The 25,797-nt window shown below is 31.0% G+C and overlaps 2 protein-coding genes across 3 annotated transcripts; one reads left to right on the top strand and one right to left on the bottom strand.

Annotated features, from left to right (window-relative positions):
• Positions 1-2,499: 2,499 nt before the first annotated feature.
• On the top strand, positions 2,500-5,007 carry LOC145932693 (polyisoprenoid diphosphate/phosphate phosphohydrolase PLPP6-like). The gene is made up of 4 exons (XM_083031862.1): positions 2,500-2,767; positions 3,087-3,221; positions 3,311-3,410; positions 3,480-5,007. Exons 1-4 carry the CDS (start codon positions 2,759-2,761, stop codon positions 3,863-3,865), a joined length of 630 nt encoding a protein of 209 aa, XP_082887988.1. The 5' UTR covers positions 2,500-2,758; the 3' UTR covers positions 3,866-5,007.
• A 156-nt stretch (positions 5,008-5,163) lies between these two features.
• On the bottom strand, positions 5,164-25,062 carry LOC145932692 (alpha-tubulin N-acetyltransferase). Of its 2 annotated transcripts, none has more exons than XM_083031859.1 (8): positions 24,085-25,062; positions 17,313-17,462; positions 15,711-15,882; positions 12,146-12,287; positions 9,988-10,090; positions 9,819-9,906; positions 9,179-9,225; positions 5,164-6,402 (listed from the first exon to the last, which is right to left on the bottom strand). In XM_083031859.1, the coding sequence occupies exons 1-8, from the start codon at positions 24,186-24,188 to the stop codon at positions 6,111-6,113; spliced, it is 1,098 nt and encodes a 365-aa protein (XP_082887985.1). In that variant the 5' UTR covers positions 24,189-25,062; the 3' UTR covers positions 5,164-6,110. The 2 variants fall into 2 exon arrangements, with proteins under 2 accessions (XP_082887985.1, XP_082887987.1); XM_083031861.1 differs by having other exon boundaries at positions 5,164-6,399.
• Positions 25,063-25,797: the final 735 nt, after the last annotated feature.

Raw genomic sequence — 25,797 nt, 5'->3', positions numbered from 1 at the left:
TTGCATCTTTGAGCTATTCCTTTTAAAAATGTGCACACATTCTGCAATTTTATCCTTTTTTTTATGTATGTATTTACATATTTCTTTTGCATTAAAACAGATTGAGAAATTATATATTTATTATAATCGTAGGATAGTAAGATTAATTCAGATTCTTTTTATTTAAAAGAAAATATAATTTTTTTTTACATGTGATTTTGCAAACAGTATCTGACAGTAAACAATAAACAAACATATTACATAATTTTTACCAGAAATAACAAAATACATTATTTAGAAGAAAGATTATATTATTAAATGCGTCCTTATTGAGAATATTCATTCTTTGTTTATTTAACGATTTTCCTTTGTGCACAATATAGAATAATATTATATTTTGTTTTTATTTATTTTGCTCTCTTTTTTAATTTAGTTATTTAATTAATTTTTTTTAGTTAGTTTAAATTTATATTACATTTTTCAATATTTATAATGTATATACAAAACATTTATTATTTATAATAGTATAAAATTTGTTCCAAATATTACAAAACTTGTTCTAAATATGATAAAAATAAATATTTAATGAGCTTCTTTTTTCACGTAGGATATTTTGGAGTGCTACAGAATTTTATATGCAAAATTCTAAAGACATTTACTGATTCTGTTGCGCACAACAAACTTGATGAATTCATTTGTATAGCATTCCTGCCTGAATTACAATAAAATACCTTTTTATTTAAAAATTTGAGAGAGCGAGGTATGTACTGTTTCTCTAATTCTCTATCTTTTTCTGTCTTAAAAGCATATAAGTACAATGGAAATGTGTGTTCTCAGTTTTTTAATTTTGTTCTTTTTTTCGTGTGCATAACATATGTCATACGTGACAACCCTATTGTGGGAAGAATTAAACACAATGCACAATCACTTTTCAGGTAAGGATTTCGGTATAAGAGTGGACAGAGTGTTGATACTACAGTAGTGCTTATACAAATGGTTGTTATGAGTGATGATGTGTTTACGCATTTTATTATTACATGACATTGTTAATAATAAAAAGTGTGTATAAAAAATGGAAAAGAGATGATAAATACGTTTCTTCGTCTATTTCTTTGCCATTCGCTTTGGGTTGATATCTGGATATTTAATTTGAGAGAAGATATTATTGCATTCACTTTGTTTCATTTTGATAAAACACAAATACTTCTTTTCTCTCGCTTATTTATTAATAAACTATAATTATAACGTATTGTAATATAATTATAAATTGCAGTATACGTAAAGCCCTGTTTTATTTCCGAATTTTAATGATTTTGATTATAAATATTTATAATATCATGGTTTATACATAATTTATATTGTCATCTCATTAAAATTGCACTTGACAATTTTCATAGTGCATGAATAAAATTTTTCCGCGAAAATATTAATTAAGTTTAAAGTATTATAACATATTATTATTTTATTTAATTTTATTTTGGACTAACTGTCAAACTGCTAGTTGCTAACCCTCGCGATGACAGCCTTTCGATGCTACGAATATAACACACAACGCAAATCGACAGAGAGCCAATCAGCATTGCGGAAAAGAGGCAACAACACACTTCGAGACTTTCGAGATGACTTCGATACATTCGAGAATCGACTTAACATACCTTTTTATAGGGGTAGGGTTAGTATATATATGAGTACGTTTACACGGCACCCTTAAGGGCCAATTTCACCAACGTCGGTTAAGGGTGCCGTCACATGGGGCGTAACTTGCGTAAGCGTAACCAGCGGATCGCCAATCACCGAGTTATTCCGATAGAGCTCGACGAAGGGCTCTATCGGAATAACTCGGTGATTGGCGATCCGCTGGTTACGCTTACGCAAGTTACGCCCCATGTGACGGCACCCTAACTTTAACCTTCGGTTAAACCACATCTTTGTCTCTTTTCAGATGTGTTCTTAAAAAGAGACAAAGATATCATTTAACCGGAGGTTAAAGTTAACCGACGTTGGTGAAATTGGCCCTAAGCCTAGTCTACAATAGAGTCGTAAGGTCGTAAACGTAAGAAATTGACCAATCACAGTCGATTATTCTCCTCGAATTCAACTGTGATTGGTCAATTTCTTACCTTTACGACCTTACGACTCTATTGTAGACTAGCCCTTAATCGGGTTTAATAACATCCGTAGTTGTAAGACTGGCCAATCACAGCCGTTCCATTCTTCAGGGAAATGGCTGTGATTGGCCAGTTTTACAACTACGGGTGTTATTAAACCTGATTAAGGGTACCGTGTAAACGTACTCTATGTGGGCCAATATAGAGTACGTTTACACGGCACCCTTAATCAGGTTTAATAACATCCGTAGTTATAAAACTGGCCAATCACAGCCATTTCCCTAAAGAATGGAACGGCTGTGATTGGCCAGTCTTACAACTACGGATGTTATTAAACCCGATTAAGGGTGCCGTGTAAACGTACTCATATACGCGTGCGTGGGTGTGTACATATATATATATATATAGATAAGTAGATGCGTAGCTCAGAGATATCATTTGACAAAGTCATCGCTTTCAGTTTGTATTTAATATGACTTTAATCGCCGTTGAAACGTAGATATGAAAGTACCATTGAATAACGAGTAAGAGAAGAGTTAATAAGAATAAAGAGTTACTTATTTTTATTCTCTTTGAAAAGTACACTATAAATGTGAAATTGTTAAAATGATAGCGACTTTTGACTAGTTTACTCACGAATTATTTTATCCAATTCTAAGTTGGAAGAAGATATGCAAATGGTATGGTTGATTATTTATAACCTAAAAAAATTATTTATAATCTAAGAAAATATGCAAATGATGTAAGGTTGATTATTTATAACCTATATTATTTGTATCTTTTATTTATTTTATTTCTACCTTTTCACTCTTACGATTCATTGTCATATTTAATTATATTTTATTCCATTTTTTCAACATATATGTATTTCTATTTATATATATGTATATTTTTTAAATTTATATTAATGTATTTTGTTTCTTTCAAATAGAGTGTACTATTCACTTTTATTTATTTTTTACATGGATGTGTGTATGTAAGATTTATTTTGCATTTAAGGAGGAGAAAAGAGAAGTTCCATCATCATTAAGGACACTGTTAGCGGTTGATGCTTATTTAACTAATGCCTTCGTTAACTGGGCACAGCAATTTTTAGCTTTGAGGCAACTAAAAACACATCATACAGTTTTAAAGGTAAAATTAATTATTTTTTATTAATTAAATAAAATAAAATTTTATTGTATATATATTTTGCGATCTGCTTATTCATTATTTCCCATTAGATATCATGTCATACTGTAGTGTGGCTGGCAACTATTCTCGTGTTAATTTGGACTTTCAACAATTCAAATTTCTATCAGATGCAAGTCAATCTTTCAATAGGTAAGTTTAAAATAAAATTAATAACATTTGAGAATTATATTAACGTAAAAAATTGCACGTGTGTTTCAGGTTTGTTGCTAGACATTATTTTAGTTGCTGTATTGAAAGCAGTAACGAGAAGGAGACGGCCTACAGCTAATGGCAATCTCTCTCATGATAAAGATTCTTTTCCATCTGGAAATGCAGCACGTGTGACATTTATCACATATTTTTTTCTCAATGTATGGCCTGTTCCTCTAATATGTGTGCCGCCATTATTAGCTTGGTCCTTTTCCGTATCCATGTCCAGGCTTCTGATGAGGGAACATCACATAATCGATATCTTGGCGGGGATAGCTCTTGGTATTTTTGAAGGTATGCTAATAGGATATATATATTTGGAACGAGAGACCTGCACCAGTTTAGTTTGGTGGATTACTGATGAGAAAATATCCGGTGCTGAATATGATGTTTAATAACATTGTTATTTTCTATATTGAGGAATATTTCAGATTATATTTATATATCATTGAGTTTGTGCGATGAATGTGTGATTAATTAAACAACATAATTTTATCAAAATAATTTGTGATACATGTATATAAACGAAAGTTCGATAGAATTAAAACACTAGTTTAGAAAAAAAATTTTACATTCAATATTTTTTATAATATAAGAAAGGTGCTCTGTAGAAGATAAACGAGTATTTCTCATTCTTATCCATTTATTTTCTTCTCTTACTCCAAAACAAGACACATATACCCTTCATTTTTCATGTATTTATTATTCTGTCTATAATATCTTTTTTTTTCATAAGCATGTCGCATATAGATCTCTCTATGGATTATATAAAATTCTTGTGTAATTGGAAAGACAGATATAAGTATCCAATTTTTCCAAGCTTATTGTATCCTTGCGTATCAATAATTACATTACATTATACATTGATGTAAGAGTAACAATTTGCAAGTTACAATACTAACAATGATGGCCCAGCGAATAATTTATCGATATATTGATATTGCTCCATTTCTTTAACTGTAGTCCTTATAATCTCTGTAGAATGTCCCTTTATTTGAATTATACATCCTGAAATGTTAATGTAAATGCCTTTACATACACTCTACGCATGATATACTGTGCGTTTTGGTATGATTTCATGTGAACAGTCTTCAATTGATAATGTGAATTTTTGCTAATGTACTGTGTGCGCTGTGGCCCTAATTTCTCTCCGTTCTACTTGTATGTATTACGTATTTACTTATACATAGTATGTACTTATATGTGTGTGCCAATTCTAATATCTATCGATACAATATTTAAATTAATTTCGTCATGCGTTCTTCTAAGGTATTTTATAGGAATCTGAAGACGTATACACGCATACACAAGCGGTTGTTTCTATATATATGTGTGTGTGTGTGTGTGTATGTATATGCATTACGTGTGCGCATATACATATTATTTTCTATAGTGATGAACATCAATCAATCCTCAAATTCGAAGCGAATACTGCATGTTTTTTATTTTTTCTCCATAAATATAAATAAATAAATAAATAATTAATACTAATTATATGTCTCACTATTGAGGCACACACGTTAAATAGGAAAAAATATATTGCCAAGTTTCACTAAAAAATAACATGTCAATTTTCTGCGAGTTCTGAGACATCCTGCATAACAAGATTTCAACAATACACAATTTTTCGACCCGCTTCTCATTTTCTGTAATTTTCTTTCTTACGTCGAAATATTCTTCACCATTTTATCACATAAAAATTATATCATTAAATATATAGATCATTACACATGAAAAATAAAGTTGCGACATAAATCTTTAACGAATATACATACATTATATTTATAACATTTATAATTATATCGTTCTTCTAATTTTCTATATTAGGTCTTTCTACAACAAGATAATTTAGAACTTTTCGTAATTATTTTATATTTATGACAATGTTTCAAATAATAGTTAATAAATTTTTTATTCATTATCACGAATTTTTTATACTTTTCATTTTTATATATTTATTAATTCATTTCTTGAATGAATAATGTATGAATACGCATAATCCATTTGCCATATATGATGAATATTTATCTGATAAATAGACGAATATTGGAAATGATGAGCGGGCATTTATTTTATAAAAATGCAGATTTCTTATTCTTCGAAATATTAAGCATAAAGTGATAAAGATTTTTGGATGTCTCTTTCTCTACTAACTTTAGTTAAATTTTCTTTTCTTTTCTTTTCTCCTCTAAGATTTTTATTTACCTCAATTTAATTAAGTAATGATTCTTTGATCTGAAAATTAATATCTCTTTATTTTAATATCAGAGATTCCGCCTTTATTATATATCATCTCAGCTTATCTCAGAAAAAGTTAAAGAAAAATTTCGCTGATATATTTCAGAAACATATATAAAGAATAGAAAAAGACGAAGTTTGTAAATGTGTGTTTACGGATCGCAGTGTCTTATATAATCTCGAGCGAGAGATTACAAATTTTTCCCCCTGCTGACTAGATTATAATCCTACTTAAAGTACATAGATACAGATGAAGAAGGAAAGTCTCTCGAGTTATACGGAATTAGATGATGCTAACTTAGGTCGAGCTGATCCGATTTATAAAACGAGTTCTTCTTTTAAAGAATAATATGAGGGGGAAGGGGGGAGAAAGAAAGGGAATTATGTGTCAGTTTGATCGCTTCACCATAAGGGTGAATGATAAAACTTGAGATCCAGGTGTCCGTGTTGATTGGTACCGGTGGTCACCTCCTGACCGCAGGACGGCGACGGCTTTACATTCTTCTCCGTTTTCTCGGCCTCCAGGAGGGTAGGGACGAAGGGCTTAGTTTGATTATCCGGCACGATCGGCGTCGGGACGGTGTTCATCTCGAGGCCACGTTGCTTCTGCTCCTCCTCGGAGTAGATGCTCAAAGAACGCGGCCGTTCCAGCTTCAACGGCGGAGGCGGCGACACGCTGCCGCTATCGCTACTGCTGAAAAATCAACTTGCCCGTCAGATCGTCACAGCTGACACCGCAACAAGAGCAAACTGACAGCAACATGCAGAGACATTACATTTGTCTCTTTGTTTCAGTCTCGAGTTTCACGCAGATTTAAGTAAGCGTTTCTTCGAGGAAGACTTTTCATCTTCATTGCATTATTTCTCATATTTATGCAATATAAAACTGATTCCGAGAAAAAATGTAGATATAGGTAATTAAAAAACCGAAAAAAAGGAAAAAAAGAAAAAAATACTAACAAGAATCGAACTTATGGATTTTTTTTCCTTTTTTTCGATTTCGGGAATCAATTTTTTGGCTACGATTGTTTTTAATCTTTTTTAAAACACAGGTTTCGTATAGTGGATATCATTTTAACACGCATAACACATAATTAAAAAGAACAAATTTGCATTAACATTCATTAACATTGACAATAGTTTATCAAAATCCTGTAATCCTGTAAATAATGTGATATTCTAGAATAGCACAATAATTCTTACACATAGTAAGTACAATAGTTTATTTCATATAAATTGTATGCACACTGAAAAAATAAGCATGCTTTGCTCAAGCTGACAAACATGAAAATCGCACAATTCTTTACCCAAATCAATAAATTATATAATAAGAAATAAAACTGAATATGAAATATGAAAATGTAAAATAAGAGCTAATTATTGTATATACTCGAAAAAAACAAAAAAGATTAAAAGAATGGAAAAATAAAAAGAATTTTTATTGCTCTTATTAAAAATAAATAAATTTAAAAATTACAAAAATATTTAGTTCATTTAATTCACAATTACATTATATATTGATGTCACTGCAGCTGAAAAAAATTTATTCTTGCGCGAATATAATGTAATTTGCTCAGCTATTTCAAGATTTGAATGAAGACAGCTGCCAGTTTGATTTCTCTTGTGCAAGCAATTTTATTTTTCAACATATTTTTATGCGTTTGTACGATTTTGCTTTAAAACACTAAAATAAGATTATGAATGAGTTATTTGTCGGATAAAATTTTTTAAAAATTCGATTTGTTTATGCACATAAGTTTAAGTTAAAAAATATTCAAATTCTTCTTTGTCTTTATATCTCTCCGATCGAAGGAGAAATAAAAGTATTTAGTTTGAGCGAAAATCTATGCGCAGAAAATCAGTGAATAAATCTTTATTATAATTATTACAGAAGAAAGACAAAAATTCTTAATATAAAATACAATTTACATATATAGAGTATATTAAATAAATATAACATATATACTCTCTCATAAATTATATAAATTAAACTGAAATATAAATAAAAAAAGCACGCGAAAGAAAAAAGCTCGGCAATTTCTCGAATTTTCTGTACTTATCTTTCATTTTCTTCTTTATCTTCTCTTGTACAACTAATTTATATTTACACATATTACAATACACATATTCATATAATAATTTTTTCATGTGAATATATATTATTATTATTTAAATTATAATTATTACTATGTATATATGTACATACGTCGTGTCATTACGTATAGAATATCTCTGTAATCTGTCATTACTAATTAACGCAAATATTTTGATCAACTGTACACAAATATAATTTAGTCTTTTCACGTATATATAGATAGAAAAATGTACAGTGAGAATAATTTCTTCAAGAAATCAACAACTATAATATGATTTGTATAAATTTTGAATATTTTAAATGCGCATTTTTTGCCAATTGAATTAACATATCATAACAAAATAGGTCACCTAGATTCCATTTTTATATATCACATTTTTAGCATTAAAGAATAATGAACATAATATTTAATACTTTCGTAAGATTATTAATATTAAAATGTTCTATAAAAATATTTGCTTATTTAGAAATATAACAATTAGAACAAGAATTGAATTTTATACTATTTATAATAAGTTTCTTATATAAACCATAGATTTTGTGATGAGATCAATAGTTTCATTTTAAATTCACACCGAACGCGAAATCCGAGACTTGAATGTGATCGAGGTGACCCGGAAATATTTATCGCTCGCCTAGACATACCTTGGCAAGCGATGGCATTTATGTATTCACAGTATAAGAATAGTATTATATATTTCGGCAAGCTGTCTCAGCGACTGAGCATTAATAGGAGATCGTTGTACGTCCAATTAAATTCTCGATTAAACGGATTTTTCGATATTGCAAATAATAAAACGCACGAATCGACTATCATCAACGCAATGCGTTATCACAACGAATTATTTGAAGCATCTAAAAGCATTGGAGATATATGTCGAGCACGCATTTTTAACAAGATTAATTAAAGCTTTGGCGGTGATCATTAAAGTTTGCTCGCAATATGCAACAATGCGAAAATAAATATAAATGCAGGTAACACATACATTTTCTTCTCTCACAGTCTCGTTTTTTTTTTTTTTTTTTTTTTTTTCTTTAAATTTGTACTATATATCTACTAAATAATTCGTTAATATCTATTAAACAATCTCTTTATCCCTGAAGAATTTCTCTCGGCATCTTTTAAAAATTGAATTTTCATTGTACAATTATAAGAGAATTATTTGTCACAACACGAGATAGAGAGAGAAATATATATCAACCAAAAGAATATTATTATATACAATAACATTTCTGTGCAATACTATCATTACACATAATCATTCTCTATATAGAATCTTCAATTAAATATTAAATATTAAAGAAAATTAAGGCAAGCAATTTGCAGGCTCGGATTTTGTGGACCGTCTCAGACTACTGCGTGAATTTTACTCACCCGGTACGCTCGGTTGATTGACCAAGCATCGCTGTGTTATGGATTATCTAGAAGAAAGCGTCAATATTTATTATGATTAGTCACTAGATGCGTTGTTATAATGTTAAGAAAATAAGAAAGACTTACGATGAACAGAAAGAGAAAAAGATAACCGGATTAGCTGTATGCGTTAAATTCAAGCAAAGAACAAGGATTTCTCCGTGAATATCTGTTTAGCCAAAAGAATGCTTTTTATGTGATTTTATTTTAATAGCGATCGAAAATAAATGCAAGCCATACCACATTTTATTCAGTGACAATTAAAAATTTTTGAATATTTCTCGATGTATTGTATATATATGATTAAAATAATATCTTATATATCTTATATATATGATTAAAATAATATATTATATCTTACATTTAAAAACAAATGTTTTTGAAATTTGTCAATATCAAAATTCGATCAATCGTCATTTTAATAATATCAATACGGCAAAAGTCTCTCGCACTACGATATATAATTTTATATAAATATATTTTTTTATATATACAGAACTACGGTGTAGAATGCACGCGTTGAAACTGACGAATGATAAAAAGTGCATGACATCAATTACGAAAAGGAATTGCCAATATTTCCTCATGTTGTCGTACTCACGTTTGCCATGGAACAGGGCGGTCGCGCCGCGGCATATCTACCGAACGAGCTACGCGAAACGGACGTTACGTACGGGATTCCGTTGTGACTGAAAAGCGAAATTTTATTTTTTTTTTTCTAAGTAGTAATTGCAATGTCACGGTTCGCATCTGTCGCTTCGCAATCCTACCTAGCACTATTCTTCCCGTTATTGTTATTATTGCCCAGCTTTCCGTCGTCCAAGCTCGTTCTGGGAGGTAGGCTGTATCTGTTGCTCCTCACATCTCGGCACTCTACAAATACGAAAACAATGACAAATGAGAATCCAATTGCACGCGAATTTTTTTACAGAAATTTCGAGCATAGGAAATGTAAAAGTAAACGTTTCTGATACATTATTTACAATCGTTAAATTCAACAAATACACTTTCGAATTTAAATTTTACTTTTACTCGAAATTTTACTTAGAAATCCTTTCAATAATTTATAAAAAAATTACAATTAACTTTATTTCTTTATAATTACTTTATGCTACACATTTGCAATAACTCATGAAATAGTATGATCGAGTATTTTTGAAAAGTTTAAAAATATTATTTAAAAACATCTTATTTTATAGAAATATATTGTTTGTATCATTCTGATAGTATACAAGCTACAAAAAAGATTGTTATAACTTGTATATATTTGTTCTATTTTTCTCTCTTTTTTATTGTATTAAAAAATGTTGTATTAAAAATGTTCTCTATTTATTTTCTACAGAGTCTTTAGAATTATTAATCTTTATTTATGCTATCTTACGCCGTTTTAAGCAGTTCTATCTGCGATTACATTTAATAATAAAATTATCATAAAATGCTATATATTATTGCCATCCATTATATCGCGATCACATCTTCCTTTCCGCAGTTAATATTTCATCTTTTGATAAACGAAGTACATCAGGGACATTGATTTCTCGAGAAATACTATCAGCAAAATTGGAGCGAATCGCGCATAATCAGCATAAATGTGAATCAAGCAGCGGTAGCTCGACATCTAGGGACGGGACTTGATCGATCGTGGACATAGTCGAGGCATAAATCGTCCTTAGCGCGACATTGGCCGCGATTTCGAGCCGCTCCGACCGCGTATTACCGATTTAGGACGCGAAACTCGACGATTCGAGCGTCTGTCTCGTCCCGTAGGGCGGCTCGACCTTTGGAATCAGATCTGACCTTGCGTCTGTATAGCGAACACCTTGACGACGAGCGAGAAAGATGTTGCGAAAGAAGTCTCGCTGTATCATAGAGGTGAAAAAGAATTGAATCATTCACATATGTGAAAGAGAGAAAGGGAGAAAAAACGTGAATCAGAGAAAATATTTTTTAAATAATAAATCGGGCCCTCCCTAATTTATAAATACAAATTCAGGTATGAAAAGGGCTACTATAAGAACCAGGCACAGATATTAGGTGTACAAAATTATTTTTAAATCCCTCTATACTTATTTTTAAAATAATTATAATATTTATATATTTATTGTCTGTATATTTTAATTTGTAATATTATTTAGATCAAAAGAAAAATTGTCGCGCAATTTATCTTTCGACTGCATCATTATCGTGTCGCAGAGTAGTTATTTGTTTCACCTTGAAATAATAATTCGTCTATATGGAAATCGCGCTTATCCTATATATACATATATCTCTGATAACGTATAAACGCGAAAGAAAAAAAAAAGAAACGATCAACGTAGATATTTTGCGAGATAGTCGACAGATTCACGGACGTGAGACTTATTTTTGGCCGCACACGTCACGGAGTTACACTGGCCGAAAGTAGTTGTCGCTGCTTTATTGCAAGAAGAGAGAAATGAAATGCCTTTCACGTATGCCATATTCGTATTTGGGTACAATTTTACCTTGATACAATATATTTCTATTTGTTTCCCGTCGTAATTTGTGTCGACAAAACGGAAATGCTAGGGGGTCTTCTTTGAACCCACCCTAATATTACAGGGTTAACGAGAAACTCTGTGTCCGCTCCCTTTCCTTTCCCTGCTTATATCCCATGCCCTATATTCGTACACCCTTCATTACTCGTAACCATGAAGGCGAAATAATCATGAGAATTTTACTCATAAATGAATACAAACATGGAAAAATGTGCGAGTGTTGATCGCAAACATAGAATTATTACAAAATTGTTTAGTTCAATATCTTTCTTATACAAGATTCTTTATCACAGACACTTACAACGATAAAAAATAAGAATCATGTGTATAATGTTATAAAATATCAGTCTTATATTTTAAGATCTGTTATACACGTACAATTTAATGGCAATATGTAAAAGTAATTACATACCGTCGTCGAAGAATCCTTCAAAAACGACGAATTTATTATTCTGTGGAATGATCTTCGAGAGTCCATAGTATTTGCGTAGGAAAGCCAACAACTTTTCCGATGGTCGATCAATGGCCAATTTCACTGGCCTGATGTTCTCCTCCTATGAATTAAAAATCGTTTTATTAAAAATAGAATAAATGAATATAAAGAAGAATAAAATAAATAAGAGAAATAATAAGGATATTCATTAGTAATACTAAAATCAACATTTACACAAACTCCTAAGTCTAAGTTATGACAAAAAATATCCATTTAATGAAATCTAATCCCGAAATAAAAAAAATTAATTATATTACATTAAATATAATATTAAATAAATAAGAAATTTTATATATAAAATTTCTTATTTATTTAATATTATATTTAATGTAATATAATTTATATTTGACGGTAGATTTTAATACATCCAAAGAGGATTTTGACAAGTTTCGATGGAACATAAATCCACGTGTGTATTGAATAATATAGCTGTGCAAATGTGATTAACTTTCATTATTTAGCGAGAGTTCAGGCGAGAGCTCAGTCGAGCGATTTATCGCGGAACCGAGTTTCTAATAATAATCGTTGTACATGAAAGGAGCAGGATTAAAGGAGAAAACTACTAATGCCAGATACAAAAAAAAAAGAACCGTAGAATCATATTGAAACAAACGGACTAGTGTCGAGTTCAATCACCTTGCCGATTACCTTCGAGCGTAACACCCGCCTACATCTATGTATAATGACTTCTGGTCACGCGTCTGTTTAAGATCGGTCGGCGTTTTACGCGCGATATCTTGGATGGGCTGGTTGTAAGAAAGTCGCGGCGAGACCACGAAACAGCTCATTCGTTATAAAATTGTAGTCGCGCGAGATAAGAGAGCTCGATCTTTTACATTCTACAATGTAATTTGCGAAATTTCAGATGTTATCGTTATCAACGTTAGAATAATATCATATTTATGTGACTAGGTAATCTAGATAATCTTATTCTTTACTTTCGAAAAAAATTGACCTTACCGTTTTTAATATGGAAGATATATCTATCATTAATCATCCCCTGCCTTCATTGGACAAAATCTTAATATATTCTTTGGATATTAAATTCGATTTTTACTCAATTAAGATATAATTAGAAATTTCTATCTGTTATATACATGTTCCTAACTTTTAGCATTGATGATCTTGGTAAATAAAATTTATTTACTTAATTACTTGTGTTTAAATAAAATTTAATTATGTAAAAATTTAACAATTTTCAAGAAAAAAATGAATATTTTCCTGAAAATAACGTTTTTCAGGAAAAAATTATTTAATAGGTGTATTTCTTTATTTTCATTGATGAGACTTATGTTATAACATTAACAATTATGACAATGAATGATTCGAATGACTCACTTCGAATAGTGTGATGTATAAGCGAAGGAATATAATTACGGATAATGATATTGTGAATTATTTATAGTCGAGTATTGCGTTTCAGATTTTGTTTTGTTCGTCACCGATGCGTGTCATTTGTAACGAAAATCTAGCAAGTGCTTTGAGCACAATTGAGCATAATGACACATTGACCTCGGTGCACGATTGGGCGCGCATCATTTCATTTTTCTAACTATTTTATTTCAAAATATTTTTTTCGTCACATCAATTAATTATTTCGGCTTAAGACAAAATGTGAATAAAAATTAACAACTTTTTAACTATTTAATTTGACATTTTGATATATATAATATTATATAAGATGAATACGTATATAACAAAAAAATAATACGGTTCTAATTTTTTTATCCTGTGTTTATGAGAAATTAATTATTTTTAATACATTTTCTGCGTTGTTTTTTTTTCAAAATTCTTCATGCAATAAAAGAATAGAAATTGTTGAATATAAATATTTATTTGAGTAAAATGAAAAATTTTATTAAGCGTGAATGATTATTTGTAAAAAATTAAATTGAAAATTCTACATTGTATTTTAACTCACAACAAATCTTATAGTGCATACGAATAAATTTTGTGTTGTGGACAAGATTTATCAAACAAAAGAAGAAAAAGGGAATAGCTGTTTTTTTTTTTCGTTACAGTTCTGTGCACTTGTCCTCATGTAACACGATTTCAAGGTTTCGAGTTCTCGAGCGGAACGAAAAGCGGTTTACGGAATTTTCCGGTTTTCTCTGTTATTTACGCGTTACTTCAAGAATTGCAAGAAACAGATTGTGTATCATCATGGATCCTTTTATCGAAAGTTGTTATTTGCCCTAATTAATGTATGCTGCTACTTCATCAAAATACGTATGTATGTGTATGGAAATGTTTCTCTCAAATAATATAAATATTTTTAGAAATAATATAATATAAATATTTTTTTCTCAAATAATATAAATATTTAACAAAAATATTATGTATGAGCCTAGTTAGGTCGCACAATAATAATTAATATTTGGATAAAAAAATGATTGAAGAATATTTTACGTCATATGTATCATTAACTAATTAATTAATTAATGTACGCACACACACATATATATTCCATATTTTAGATAACAAAATTAATTTTGTTTTAAACTGCCACATGATAACATTGATAAACTTGAAATGTCGATACGTTATCACCGATATAGCATATATACATTTCTAAAATTCGAGGAATATTCCGCGTTTCTTTTCGTACAGTTCTCATATTTTTCTCGCGAAATATTTATACAAAGCATCCGCAATTTTCCATCGCTCTATCCATTTTACCGAATTTAAACAAAGTCTCCAAATTTGCAGAGCCATTATATCTTAATTATCTTGTTCAAACGATTAAATGATTAAGACTAATGTCGATCGTAAAAACGTGTATTGCGCGCGTGAGATGATTACGAATTGTCCATAACAAATGTCATTACTGTCCTGTTAGTCCTGTGTTTCTTCGTCACTAACGTAATGTATAATCGCAAATTACTTTTGCTTCGCACGAAGTTTTGACGATAGCGATTTAAATCGTGACTGCGCGCCTTCTGCTCCCGTACAGGAAGTAATTATGGCTTGTACTGGCGCATCGTAAGATTTGTTTTCGAGCGAGGGAGTCCGTATCGTGTAGCGGAAACTCTCTCTTCATGTGAGAACAGCCTGTTTCTCGCGAACTCGTTAACACACAATTTTATCGAAAGAAGACATTAATTAAATCGACTTTGTTTCGGCAGAGCGGATATCTTAGAAATGTCAAATTGTCATTATTTTGCGTAATAAAACGACCAATTATGAAAGAAGTTCTTTAAATATTAGATAAAAAATTACGCACAATTTTATCGAAAGAAGACATTAATTAAATCGACTTTGTTTCGGCAGATCGGATATCTTAGAAATGTCAAATTGTCATTATTTTGCGTAATAAAACGACCAATTATGAGAGATGTTCTTTAAATATTCGATAAAAAATTATATTAAAAAATATTAGATAAAAAATATGACGTTCTCTTTTGTGATATTTTTTTTACACTATATGTGTGGTAATTCTATTAAATATAATTTTATACTTGAGAAGTATTAGCTTCGAACTTACGGATAACATGTGCTGATAGAGAATATTTCCCAGACCCATACGTTGCCGCGATTCGTGCACGTAAAAGTCCAAGATGCATCTCGCCTGCAGTTGATAATGCTCTCCCATCTCGTCGAACAGAAAGAGATTCTTTGAGCCCGTCTTCAATAAGCCTACCACGCTACCCAGTCCGCTGCGGAACCAAACATACATGATTTTTACACGAATAATTCATGATCACACTCGCGCGACAACTTTGAAGGACGCTATGTATTACGTGGCCTTAATGAATGATGCGTGATATCTACGTATGGTCTGACGCGTATATCTTGTACCATTTTTGTCGAAGGAATATTTTATCATTTACAAGCGATTAAGGAAACGTAGGATTTGTTTTTAATAATTGAACTATAAATAGGTTTCAAAATTTAATTACAGAAAAATTATTATTTATATATTTTTATCGAAATAATAATTTTATCGAAATAATAATTCAAGGCTTAATTAAAATGGTGTATAATATTGCAATTTGAAAAACTGTAATGAAAAACTGATATTTTCTTATTGATTGAAAGAGAAATTGATGAAGTATCCGAAAATCATTAATAATTTTCACTCTATAACTATAAACGTATTATATTGCTTCTTGATTAAAAGGTTTTCAGAATAGCCGAGCTGTGTAAACAGAAAGTTGAGAATCGAGAGAGATATATAATATTCGTTTGCAGTTTTAGGAAATTTGAAAATATTCGTAAAATCAAGACAGCATTACAGCTCGGCACATCGATCCACGAGGCTGTCCTGCGAGAGATTCTAACCCCTTGGCTAGGAAACACCCACTTCTGGTCCGTAGCACTTTAAAATCCGCAACGCGCATCTCGAGTATCTTGATTTCTCTAATGGTTGCGAGATGTAAATGACAAAAAAAATTTCTTATTTTTGTTTTCATCATTTTAAGTGTTCAAAATTAAAACTCTTAACAAAACAACAAACACATCGGGAGAAAGAACCAGAGACAATATCAATCATATATTAAAAATATTCGAGAGCTTGAAAGCGTTAATTTCACAGACGTGATAATATATTTCGAGTATAGTACACTGTAAAAAAATTTAGTAAATTTACACAAATAATAGGTGTAAAAATTACATGATTAGTCTTGTAAATATAAGAAATCATGTAATTTTACAGAAATTATGTAATTCCACAAAATTATGTAGATTTATCTTTTATTATGTAAATATATCTTCTTTTATATGGAAACTTACGAAATAATATGATATTTTAAAGATTTTATGTAATTATCTCTAAATTTTTGTAATATTACTCAATACAACAGTAATATTCTATATATCGTGTTTAATAATATGTTTAATAATACAATTATAAAAAATATTTTTACATTATCGTTTTATAATTTTACATATATATTGTAAATTTATTTTTGCAATCAGCTTAATTACAAATGAAGAAATTAATTTTACTTGTATATACTGCAAATTTACAAACGCGTGGAAATTTACAACTATTATAGTGGGTCTTAAAATTACCCACTATAATAGTTGTAATTTTACACAAAATTTTTTTTACAGTGTAATTAAATTTATGGAAAAAAAACTTTACTTGTTTGCTTCATTATCCACGAGCAGATAAATTGTGTGATCTGTGTCCCGGAGTTTAAGGGCGCTGGTGATGGGCTTGTTGAGTCCTTGAGCCCTCGCCGATGCCTCGCCCATATCGTCCAATATTCTGCTTAATAGTCTTTGACACTCGCTGAAAAAAAGGAAAGAGGTATATATATTACACATCTCACCTTTTTGGAGACAACCAAGTATATTCATTTATAAAATGATTTGCAATAAAATTAGAGTATGAAATAAATAATACATATAAAGAAATTATTCGAAACTTATGTGGTTTTTAATTATAAATAAAAATTTTACCATATTCAAAAATTCTCACATATGATTTTACCATCATAGATACATAATTCTTGATTATACGTATATACATTTAAAATTGCAATTATATACACATGTGTATAATATAATATAACATATTTTAATTAAGTAAAATATTAGTATATAAAATATTTTATTTAAGAATGACATACATTCTTATCTATTCTTATAATGTAAATAATTGAAAAAATAGAATTTAAAAAATTAATCAAGAATAATAAAATAATAAATCAAAAATTATTTTCCAAAGATATTCTAAATCTACAGTCGCAAAAAATATATGAAAGAATTCCCGAATTATGGTAAAATTTTTATTTATAATTAAAGAACACGATTCGATCGTAAGTTTCGAATCATTTCTTTTAAAATAGATGCTGTAGATATCTCTTGAAATAGAGATGCGAACAAAAAATATAACATCTTGCTCGAGCATTTCGCTGTTTCTCAATGCCGCAACTACGTAGATTGCGGTTTATTGCTGAAATAGTGCGAAACAGCCACGTTCCACTTTTCGTCTTTACATTTTATATGCTTTATACGCGCATCATTCTCACAGATTTATGCTAATTAATTTCAGACGGTAAATTAATTCCGATCCGCTGTTCTTCCCTCAAGTAACTGGAACGAAATGTTTATGATAACTAGTGGAAAGTAGCATGATAAATATACGAGATGTAGAAAGTATTTGAGTATTATATTCAGATAAATTTCTAAACATTAACACTAATTGTATAAATTAATATTAATATTTAGAATAATTGATAAACATCAATACTAATAATGTATAAAACTGACGTACAATTATTTTAAATATATATATTATATACATATATGTAATAATACATGAATTTTATGTATATATAATATAATTAATAAGAAAATGTTTGGCTATAATGACATAGTAAAAAGAGCTACATTTTTTTATGTATAATCTTTAATCTTGTGTGATTTTTAAACGTGTAATTTTGCTATTCGATCATTTCCGTTTTTTCCGGAAATTGCACGTTAGAAAATTAGATGGCTGTAATTATTCTTCAACATTTCATTCAGTTACAAGCAGCGACCTAATTCAAGTTTTGGACGCGGGCCAATCGCTTGCTTTTGCGATACGGATCGAGTTAATTTATTCCATCGCTGTTACGTCTTTTCCCCTATGGTCATTATATTATAGGTGTAAAGTATGATGGATTATGTACGACGATGACGTGAGTAATCCTCTCTCTATGTGTAGAAAGCTGCATTGCGAAATTACAGCTAATCTCAAGGATGTGAAATTTTGCGGAAGTATCTTACACAAGAAGTCTACCTAATTTTAATGGATTCTGTAACAATTCTAGAATCGGCTTTCTTTTCAACGGAAATTTTACAGGGAAAGTCATTGTTTGACAAGCTGTTATATAAAATAAAAAATAAAAATGCTGTAAATTATATAAGATATAATTATTATATATAAAATTTTTCGACCCCAACTAAATTAGTTTTAAAACAAATTCTCTTTGTGTTAATTTATTTTTAAACAAATATAATATATATTAGAATAAAATAACAAGAGAGAAAAAATATGAAATTTATCATATCGATTTGAGCAGAAGATTTGCAAATCGAACGTCTTGTAATAATAAATCTTCTGTAATCAGGATCATTTTTTATTTTTTATTAGTAATAATTATTAATTATTATAGAATATGTTTTGTATAATATAAACGATTAGAAATTTTGGTTTAGATATTGGTTGCAGACTTGAAAGTTTGATATGATTAAAAAGTTTGATTTTTATCTAAAACAAAAATCCCAAAATATATAAATGATTAACATTACATTTATATTATTTAATCTTAATCTCTTGGTCAAAACTGTATCCTCTAACAAATATTCAGTAACGTTATTCTAGTAATAGTTATATCTGTCATTGGCCCGGTTCTATAAAAAGGATCAAGGTGATCAAGGAAGTACGATTTATCGTTCGTTCTTTCGCACATCGATGGATACGCAAATCGCTCGCTCTCTTTGCTCCAATAATTCTGTCTAGTTGTGTTTAAAATTATTTATTGATCGAATCGCGACAAAGAAATAATTTCGTATGTGCACTAAATTTTACGAGTAAAAATGGTTCACAGGAGCAATTTCGTGAGAGAAGATATTGGAAGCCGCGTGAGAACTTTCGAAGATACAGATGATTATATACTTTAACAAGGCTATTGCAATTTATAATAAAGCTTGCAATTTACGTCGTCTAATGATAATATATATCATCTAGAAATATTCATCATAGAAGTAATTGAGCTTTCTAATCTATAACGAGATAATGGATGAGTCCAATTACGCGTCCAACATAAAGTATCGCTATGGAAGGAATGATTTAGTAATTTATTTAATTTAAAAAAGTAATTAATAATTTGTGATAATATATATTAAATATTTATTTTATTATGTTAAATATTTATATTAATAATAATGTTATTAATAATAAAAAATAAACAATAATCCTCATTAAAGCAGATTTATTATTAAAGAACGTTTGATTTGGAAATCTTCTGCTCTTGAATTGATATAAAAAATGTCTTATTTTTCCTCTCTTGCTCTTTTCATATTATACATATATATAAAAGCACGTCGTATTTACATCTCAGCTTGTTACATACGCAATTAGGAAGTCAGTGCGAAAAGCCAAGGTTTTGACGACTATTTCCGCCGTAAGAGTATCAATTAAAAGGCGATTACGGCGACTCGCATCCAACGTCCGGGCAACGACCGAGTTTTACAGGGCAAATACACGTAATAACGTCAACTAATTCCCGTAAAGAGGGAGAGGCAACCGGAGACAACGTTTTCCGCATAATAATCGGGTACAGCCTGGCGCGGTTGTACGAGAAAACCGCATTTCGTCCTCTAGCCATTTCGTCATAAACTTCCGCGAATCGTCGCGAATCACTGCCCAAGAATTTCGACGGAGGCTGTTGCGAATAAACTGGACGCTTTGAACCGAGAATCCGCGAGAACCGCACACGTAGAAATCTCCGTCTCCGTCGCGATTTATTATTCCAAAATGCTCATTTATATACTTGGCGTTTCGCAAAGTTTCTCCCGCGGCGAAAAAGAAAAAAAAGTTTCGTTCTCTCCGCGAACTGAAGATATTTACTTTCTGAACTCCCTTTACTCGGTAAACGTGCGGCATTAATTAGCGCTTAATGAGAATCTGAAACTTCGAAAACCGTCTGTATTGATTCCGGTAATGATAATATATATGAAAAAAATATCTGGAGAAGTCACGGGAATAATAAGCTACGTAGATTACATATATTATATAAGAGTACCATAATTTCGTAATAAATGGATTGAGCAAATGTGTGCGGAGTCTTATCTAGACTCTTTATCGTGGAAATCGTTTGCGTAAACTAATCCGCGACCTAGATCTTAATAAATAAACGGCATATATGTGACATAATTATATATACTTCCCGCGGCTTTTTCAAGCGCTATCTTTCAACCAGCTAAATACATATTCGTCATCCCACGATCATCAGCAGCGGATTTGAAGATACATCAGCATATATTTGTTCACTAATCATTCATGCAGCAGCAGTACACAGTTGGAAAATTTGTGTTTTCTTGTTAAAAACGGTCCCCGTTAAAATTTTTGTGTTAAATATTTAACACATTCATGTGTTAATTTAACATATTGCTGTTATGTTAATTGGACTCAAATGTTAAATTATTAAAACAACTAAAAAAAAGTGTAAAAATAACACAATGTATATCTATTTTTAATTTTACACAATAAATATGCTCCGTATTATTAGTGACAAGATTTATCTGTTAAAATTTACAGAAAAAAAATGTTAATTTTACTTTATAATATAAGTGGGGGTGATAAAATGTAAAATTAACAATTTTTTTAGTTAATTTTTACATTAAAACTATGTTAATTTTACACAAAATTTATTTTAAGTTTATTTGAAGTTTGCATTTATTTTATGTTAAAATATTAACACAATATTCGTGTCACCATTTAACATATCCGTATTATGTTAAATTAACACAAAAATTTCTGTGGACCGTTTGGGACAGGTGATATTTGTTAAATTTAACACAAATTTTTCAACTGTGTAGCATAATTTATACCGTATTAATGATATTTGTCAGTGCGCGTTTATTCAAAATTATCGCGCGGAACCTAATTGTATTAGATAAACAATCTACCGTAATTGGCAATTATACAGAATATAAAAGATTGTATCATTTTGCTAATTATCGCGTGCAATATTTTTTCATTAAGATGCTGCGATAAAACGTCGCAGAATCGAGAAGCATGTCCTAAGATGCGACGATAATTGCGAAAGTTATTCGCAGCTCTGTTCCAGAGCTACGAATAATTAGGTACGCATTTGGCAACGATCGAAGGAATATCGTCATCGACTAAGAGTGCATATAATCGTCTCGTGTTCTCGAACGTGGCAGATATCCTCGCTGGTCTAGAAATCGCGCAAAATGTCTCGATATGCGATAATAGACCTTTTATCATATACATATATTATATATGCTTAGCAGAAAGCTTTTGTTATCTTTTTACAACGTCTGTCAGTTATATCGAAATTTGCACGTAAAATTAAATGGAGAATATAAGATATATTTATAAACATGCGAGGTAAAATTTAATTTCGATTTTAATTGAAAAAAATTGAGTTTTAAATTTGTAATTCCTAATTTTTTATATTTTTATTCTGATATTCCAATTTCAATTAAATCCTCGATTAAATCAGACCGGCCGAATATTTTCGAGAGAATAAATCGACTTGGGCATTTATTGAGAGATCTACATCTATTTAGTTGGACGGCAATTATCAAACACTGTGATTCAACAATCGATTGAATCGGCTGACGCATCGCGCATACAAAATATTACGAAACCCGTTTCCTTGAATAAATAAACGTGTGAGAAAATTGATATTCATTATCTCGTGTGGCTTTTTGTGTCTACAATTCACTAAATAACAAACAAATTTATCTAGGTGCACTAAAAAAAAATTTATTAACTTGACTAAACCTTTCAACTAAATTACTATTTTGTTAATTGAACATATATTAGTATTTAAGTCAAATATACGTTTTGTTAGATTTAATATGTTATGTATTTAATTTAAATACTTCTATATGTTTAATTAACAAAATAATATTTAGTTGAAAAGTTTAGTCAAGTTAACAAATTGTTTTTTCAATATGCTTATTATATTTTCCGCTGGATATACATGAAAAATAAAATAATTTTCATGCAATCTATTAAGGATATTTATATACCGAGATCGTTGGTTTTATTATGAGAAATTTCAAATTAAAGATAGAATATAATGTCATTACGATCTACAATTTTAATTACTAAGCGAATCTATCGCAACAAACATAATGGATCGTGAATAAAAGGATGATGGTAATAGCAGTAATAAAAAAAATAAAATTAATCTTTTTATTACTGCTATTACTATCTCTTCCTTCTTTCATCACAGAATTGTGTTAATAACAAAAATATTACTTTGCAGGAATTTGCAGAGATCCGAGAATGACACTGAACGGCCAGATTGCTATTCCATTAATGCGTAGTGAAAGTTCCACGACTGTATACATGTCCATTATATTACGATCACCGATGTAATAACCTTGACGATAATGGATAATACACAATACCTTCACGTATATTCGTTCTTTTCTCTCTTTTTTCGTACAAAAGATCCGTGCAATTTTAAGTCTCGAGTATAAGAAGAAGCGACGAAATATATGGTAAAATTTAATGGACGGTATATAAAATACACGAATAAATCTTTATATTCATTTTAATTTTTTAATAAAATCTTATGCTAATTTTTAGAATGATTTCTTCGATAAAGTATAAGATATACCTATACGATATACCTATATCTTTTTCTGATTATCTCTTTTTTCATACAATTTTTTATTCTTTCGAAATTAACGAATCTCTCACATATAAATATTCTCGCGATATTTACAGTTTTTGTATATTTGTGTGTGTGCAAAGAATTTTTGAACTGTCATCAAATGTCACCAACATATAAAATTACTGAAATATATATAATGTATGTATATGAAATTTTAAATATTCATATAAATATCCTCGCGATATTTAAACGATCAGTTTTTGTATTTTTGCAAAAAATTTCTGAACTGTCATCGACACAAAATTACTGAAATATACAATGTACATATGTGTATATACGATATTTTATAAATACTCGTATTATTTCTATATCTATATATATGCAATGCCAACAGAAAGCCGGAAAAAGAGAGGTTACTCCGCCATTATTGAAATCGCAGAATACGCACGAGTGTTTTAGGCATTTAAAAATGGCCGTCAAGCGTCCATAACTCCTATTAATTATTCCGGAGGGTGCTGTTTCAAGAATGCTTAAGCAAGTACTCACTTCAACTCGCGCCGATCACCTTTGAAGTCTTCCGGCATCAAGTTATGCGTGACCTTGTTGATCTTTCTGGGCAAGAGTTTATTTACGTTGAACTTGAACTCCATCTCGGAGACGGGAAACCACTCGTTGTCTCGTCCGCGCTTATTCCTCGTCCACTAGTTCCCCTTATCTCGTCGTCGCGTTGCCTCGTCTCGGTGGATGGCCGCGAGACTGGTGTTTTCCCCGACCCTGCGTCTTCGACCGGGGCTCGCCTTGAATATGGCGTTGTCCGCGCACCCTTTCGCGACAACTTCACGCCGCGTTGTTGACTGTCACGTGAACATCGATCGTATCGCTCTCTCTCTCTCTCTCTCTCTCTCTCTCTCTCTCTCTCTCTCTCGTTCTCTCGAGCTCCTGTCACCGCAATCTCTCGTTCGACTCTCGTATTTCTCGAATATCGACACCCTTTGCGCGGCACTTTGTCTCACGTGGGTGGACCCTGCTCTCTATATATATCTTCGATAATACACTTTTTGATGCTCCGCACCCTCGCGCCCGAGATTATCTCAACGTCCTTCACCGCGATGATCGATCACTCTTAATCCCCTCACCACCTGCATCGTTCGCGAAGGCCCGAATACGAGACGCACCTCGGGAATAATCGATCGCAAACTCTCGCGCGCGCACTTGACGGCTCACGACGACCGACTGATAGACCCCATTGCCCTCGTTCGCGAGCGCAATAGCCAGCCTTCCGCCACCTCCGCGTCTTCCCTCCTTCGCGAAACACCTTCGCTTCCGAACGCGCGCTTTCGAAATGCCTGCGCTGCGCTTCGACCACGCGCGCAGATGATGACGATGATGATGACGTATCCCGGGTCCGTTTGCGAAATAGGTCGAGAAAAAAGGAACGACCGCGATTTGTAACGTGTCGCGTGCGAATTTCAATCGGCAAAATTAACAATCGTACGTCGCGTCGCGAGCTTCACTGCCGGAGAGCCGAGTGAATCTATCTCTACCTACGTTCAATTTTTTCCGTGAAAGAGCGGCGCGCCAAGATGCGCGCGCATCTCTCATGTCAAATGTCAGGGCCGTACTTACTCGAGGTGCTACAGATTGGAATCATCTCGCGTTTTACGACGAGCTTTTAATACTAATAAATATAATTCACGTTTATTTAAAATGTTTCGGTTTACACTCCTGTCGTTGAAGAAAAATTCGTCTAATGAATATTATAAATTTGACAGCGGATTTTCTTTGTTATATTGTAATTGAGAGATACCTGTGTAACAAACTTGCAATACAGCACTGATTTCGCGAACAACTTTCCGGTCGATCGGTAAAAGTTTCATTACTCCAACGACAGAGGTCGTTCGTGGATTTATTAACTCTTCTATTATCGATACTTGGTAAGTGCAGTTTGAGAAAAACATTCATCCATTCGATACGCGCGCATATAGAAAGCTCATTCTTTCCGTAAGTATATCTTTCAAAATAAGACAATTATTATTTCCATCTTATATCTAAATTATAAAAAGTTAATTAGATCACATCTTTGAAAAGGATTTCAATTCTTCTCGATAATTTTAATATACGCATCGTCGAGGGGTCTATAGGTTATTCTTTTACTATTATAGCATTATAACCTTTAACAGTATTCCTAGCCTCATCATTAATAAGATATACTTAATTATTCATAATATTACCAGATTGAATCTTAATCGTTAATTATGC

The sequence above is a fragment of the Prenolepis imparis genome, unplaced genomic scaffold (assembly GCF_030444845.1).
Source record: "Prenolepis imparis isolate NDT839.2.m4 unplaced genomic scaffold, iyPreImpa1.0 SCAF_2, whole genome shotgun sequence".
Taxonomy (NCBI): domain Eukaryota; kingdom Metazoa; phylum Arthropoda; class Insecta; order Hymenoptera; family Formicidae; genus Prenolepis; species Prenolepis imparis.
Note: the sequence above shows the minus strand (reverse complement) of the source record. Positions and strands in the feature narration are given on the sequence as shown.

Coding starts and splice junctions, on each gene's coding strand:
- LOC145932693 (XM_083031862.1), top strand. Junction 3,222..3,310: donor CACATCATACAGTTTTAAAG/GTAAAATTAATT, acceptor ATTTCCCATTAG/ATATCATGTCATACTGTAGT. Junction 3,411..3,479: donor GCAAGTCAATCTTTCAATAG/GTAAGTTTAAAA, acceptor CGTGTGTTTCAG/GTTTGTTGCTAGACATTATT.
- LOC145932692 (XM_083031859.1), bottom strand. CDS start 24,188: ATGGAGTTCAAGTTCAACGTAAATAAACTCTTGCCCAGAAAGATCAAC. Junction 15,883..17,312: donor GTGGATAATGAAGCAAACAA/GTAAAGTTTTTT, acceptor TTGGTTCCGCAG/CGGACTGGGTAGCGTGGTAG. Junction 10,091..12,145: donor TGAAGGATTCTTCGACGACG/GTATGTAATTAC, acceptor TCGTATTTGTAG/AGTGCCGAGATGTGAGGAGC.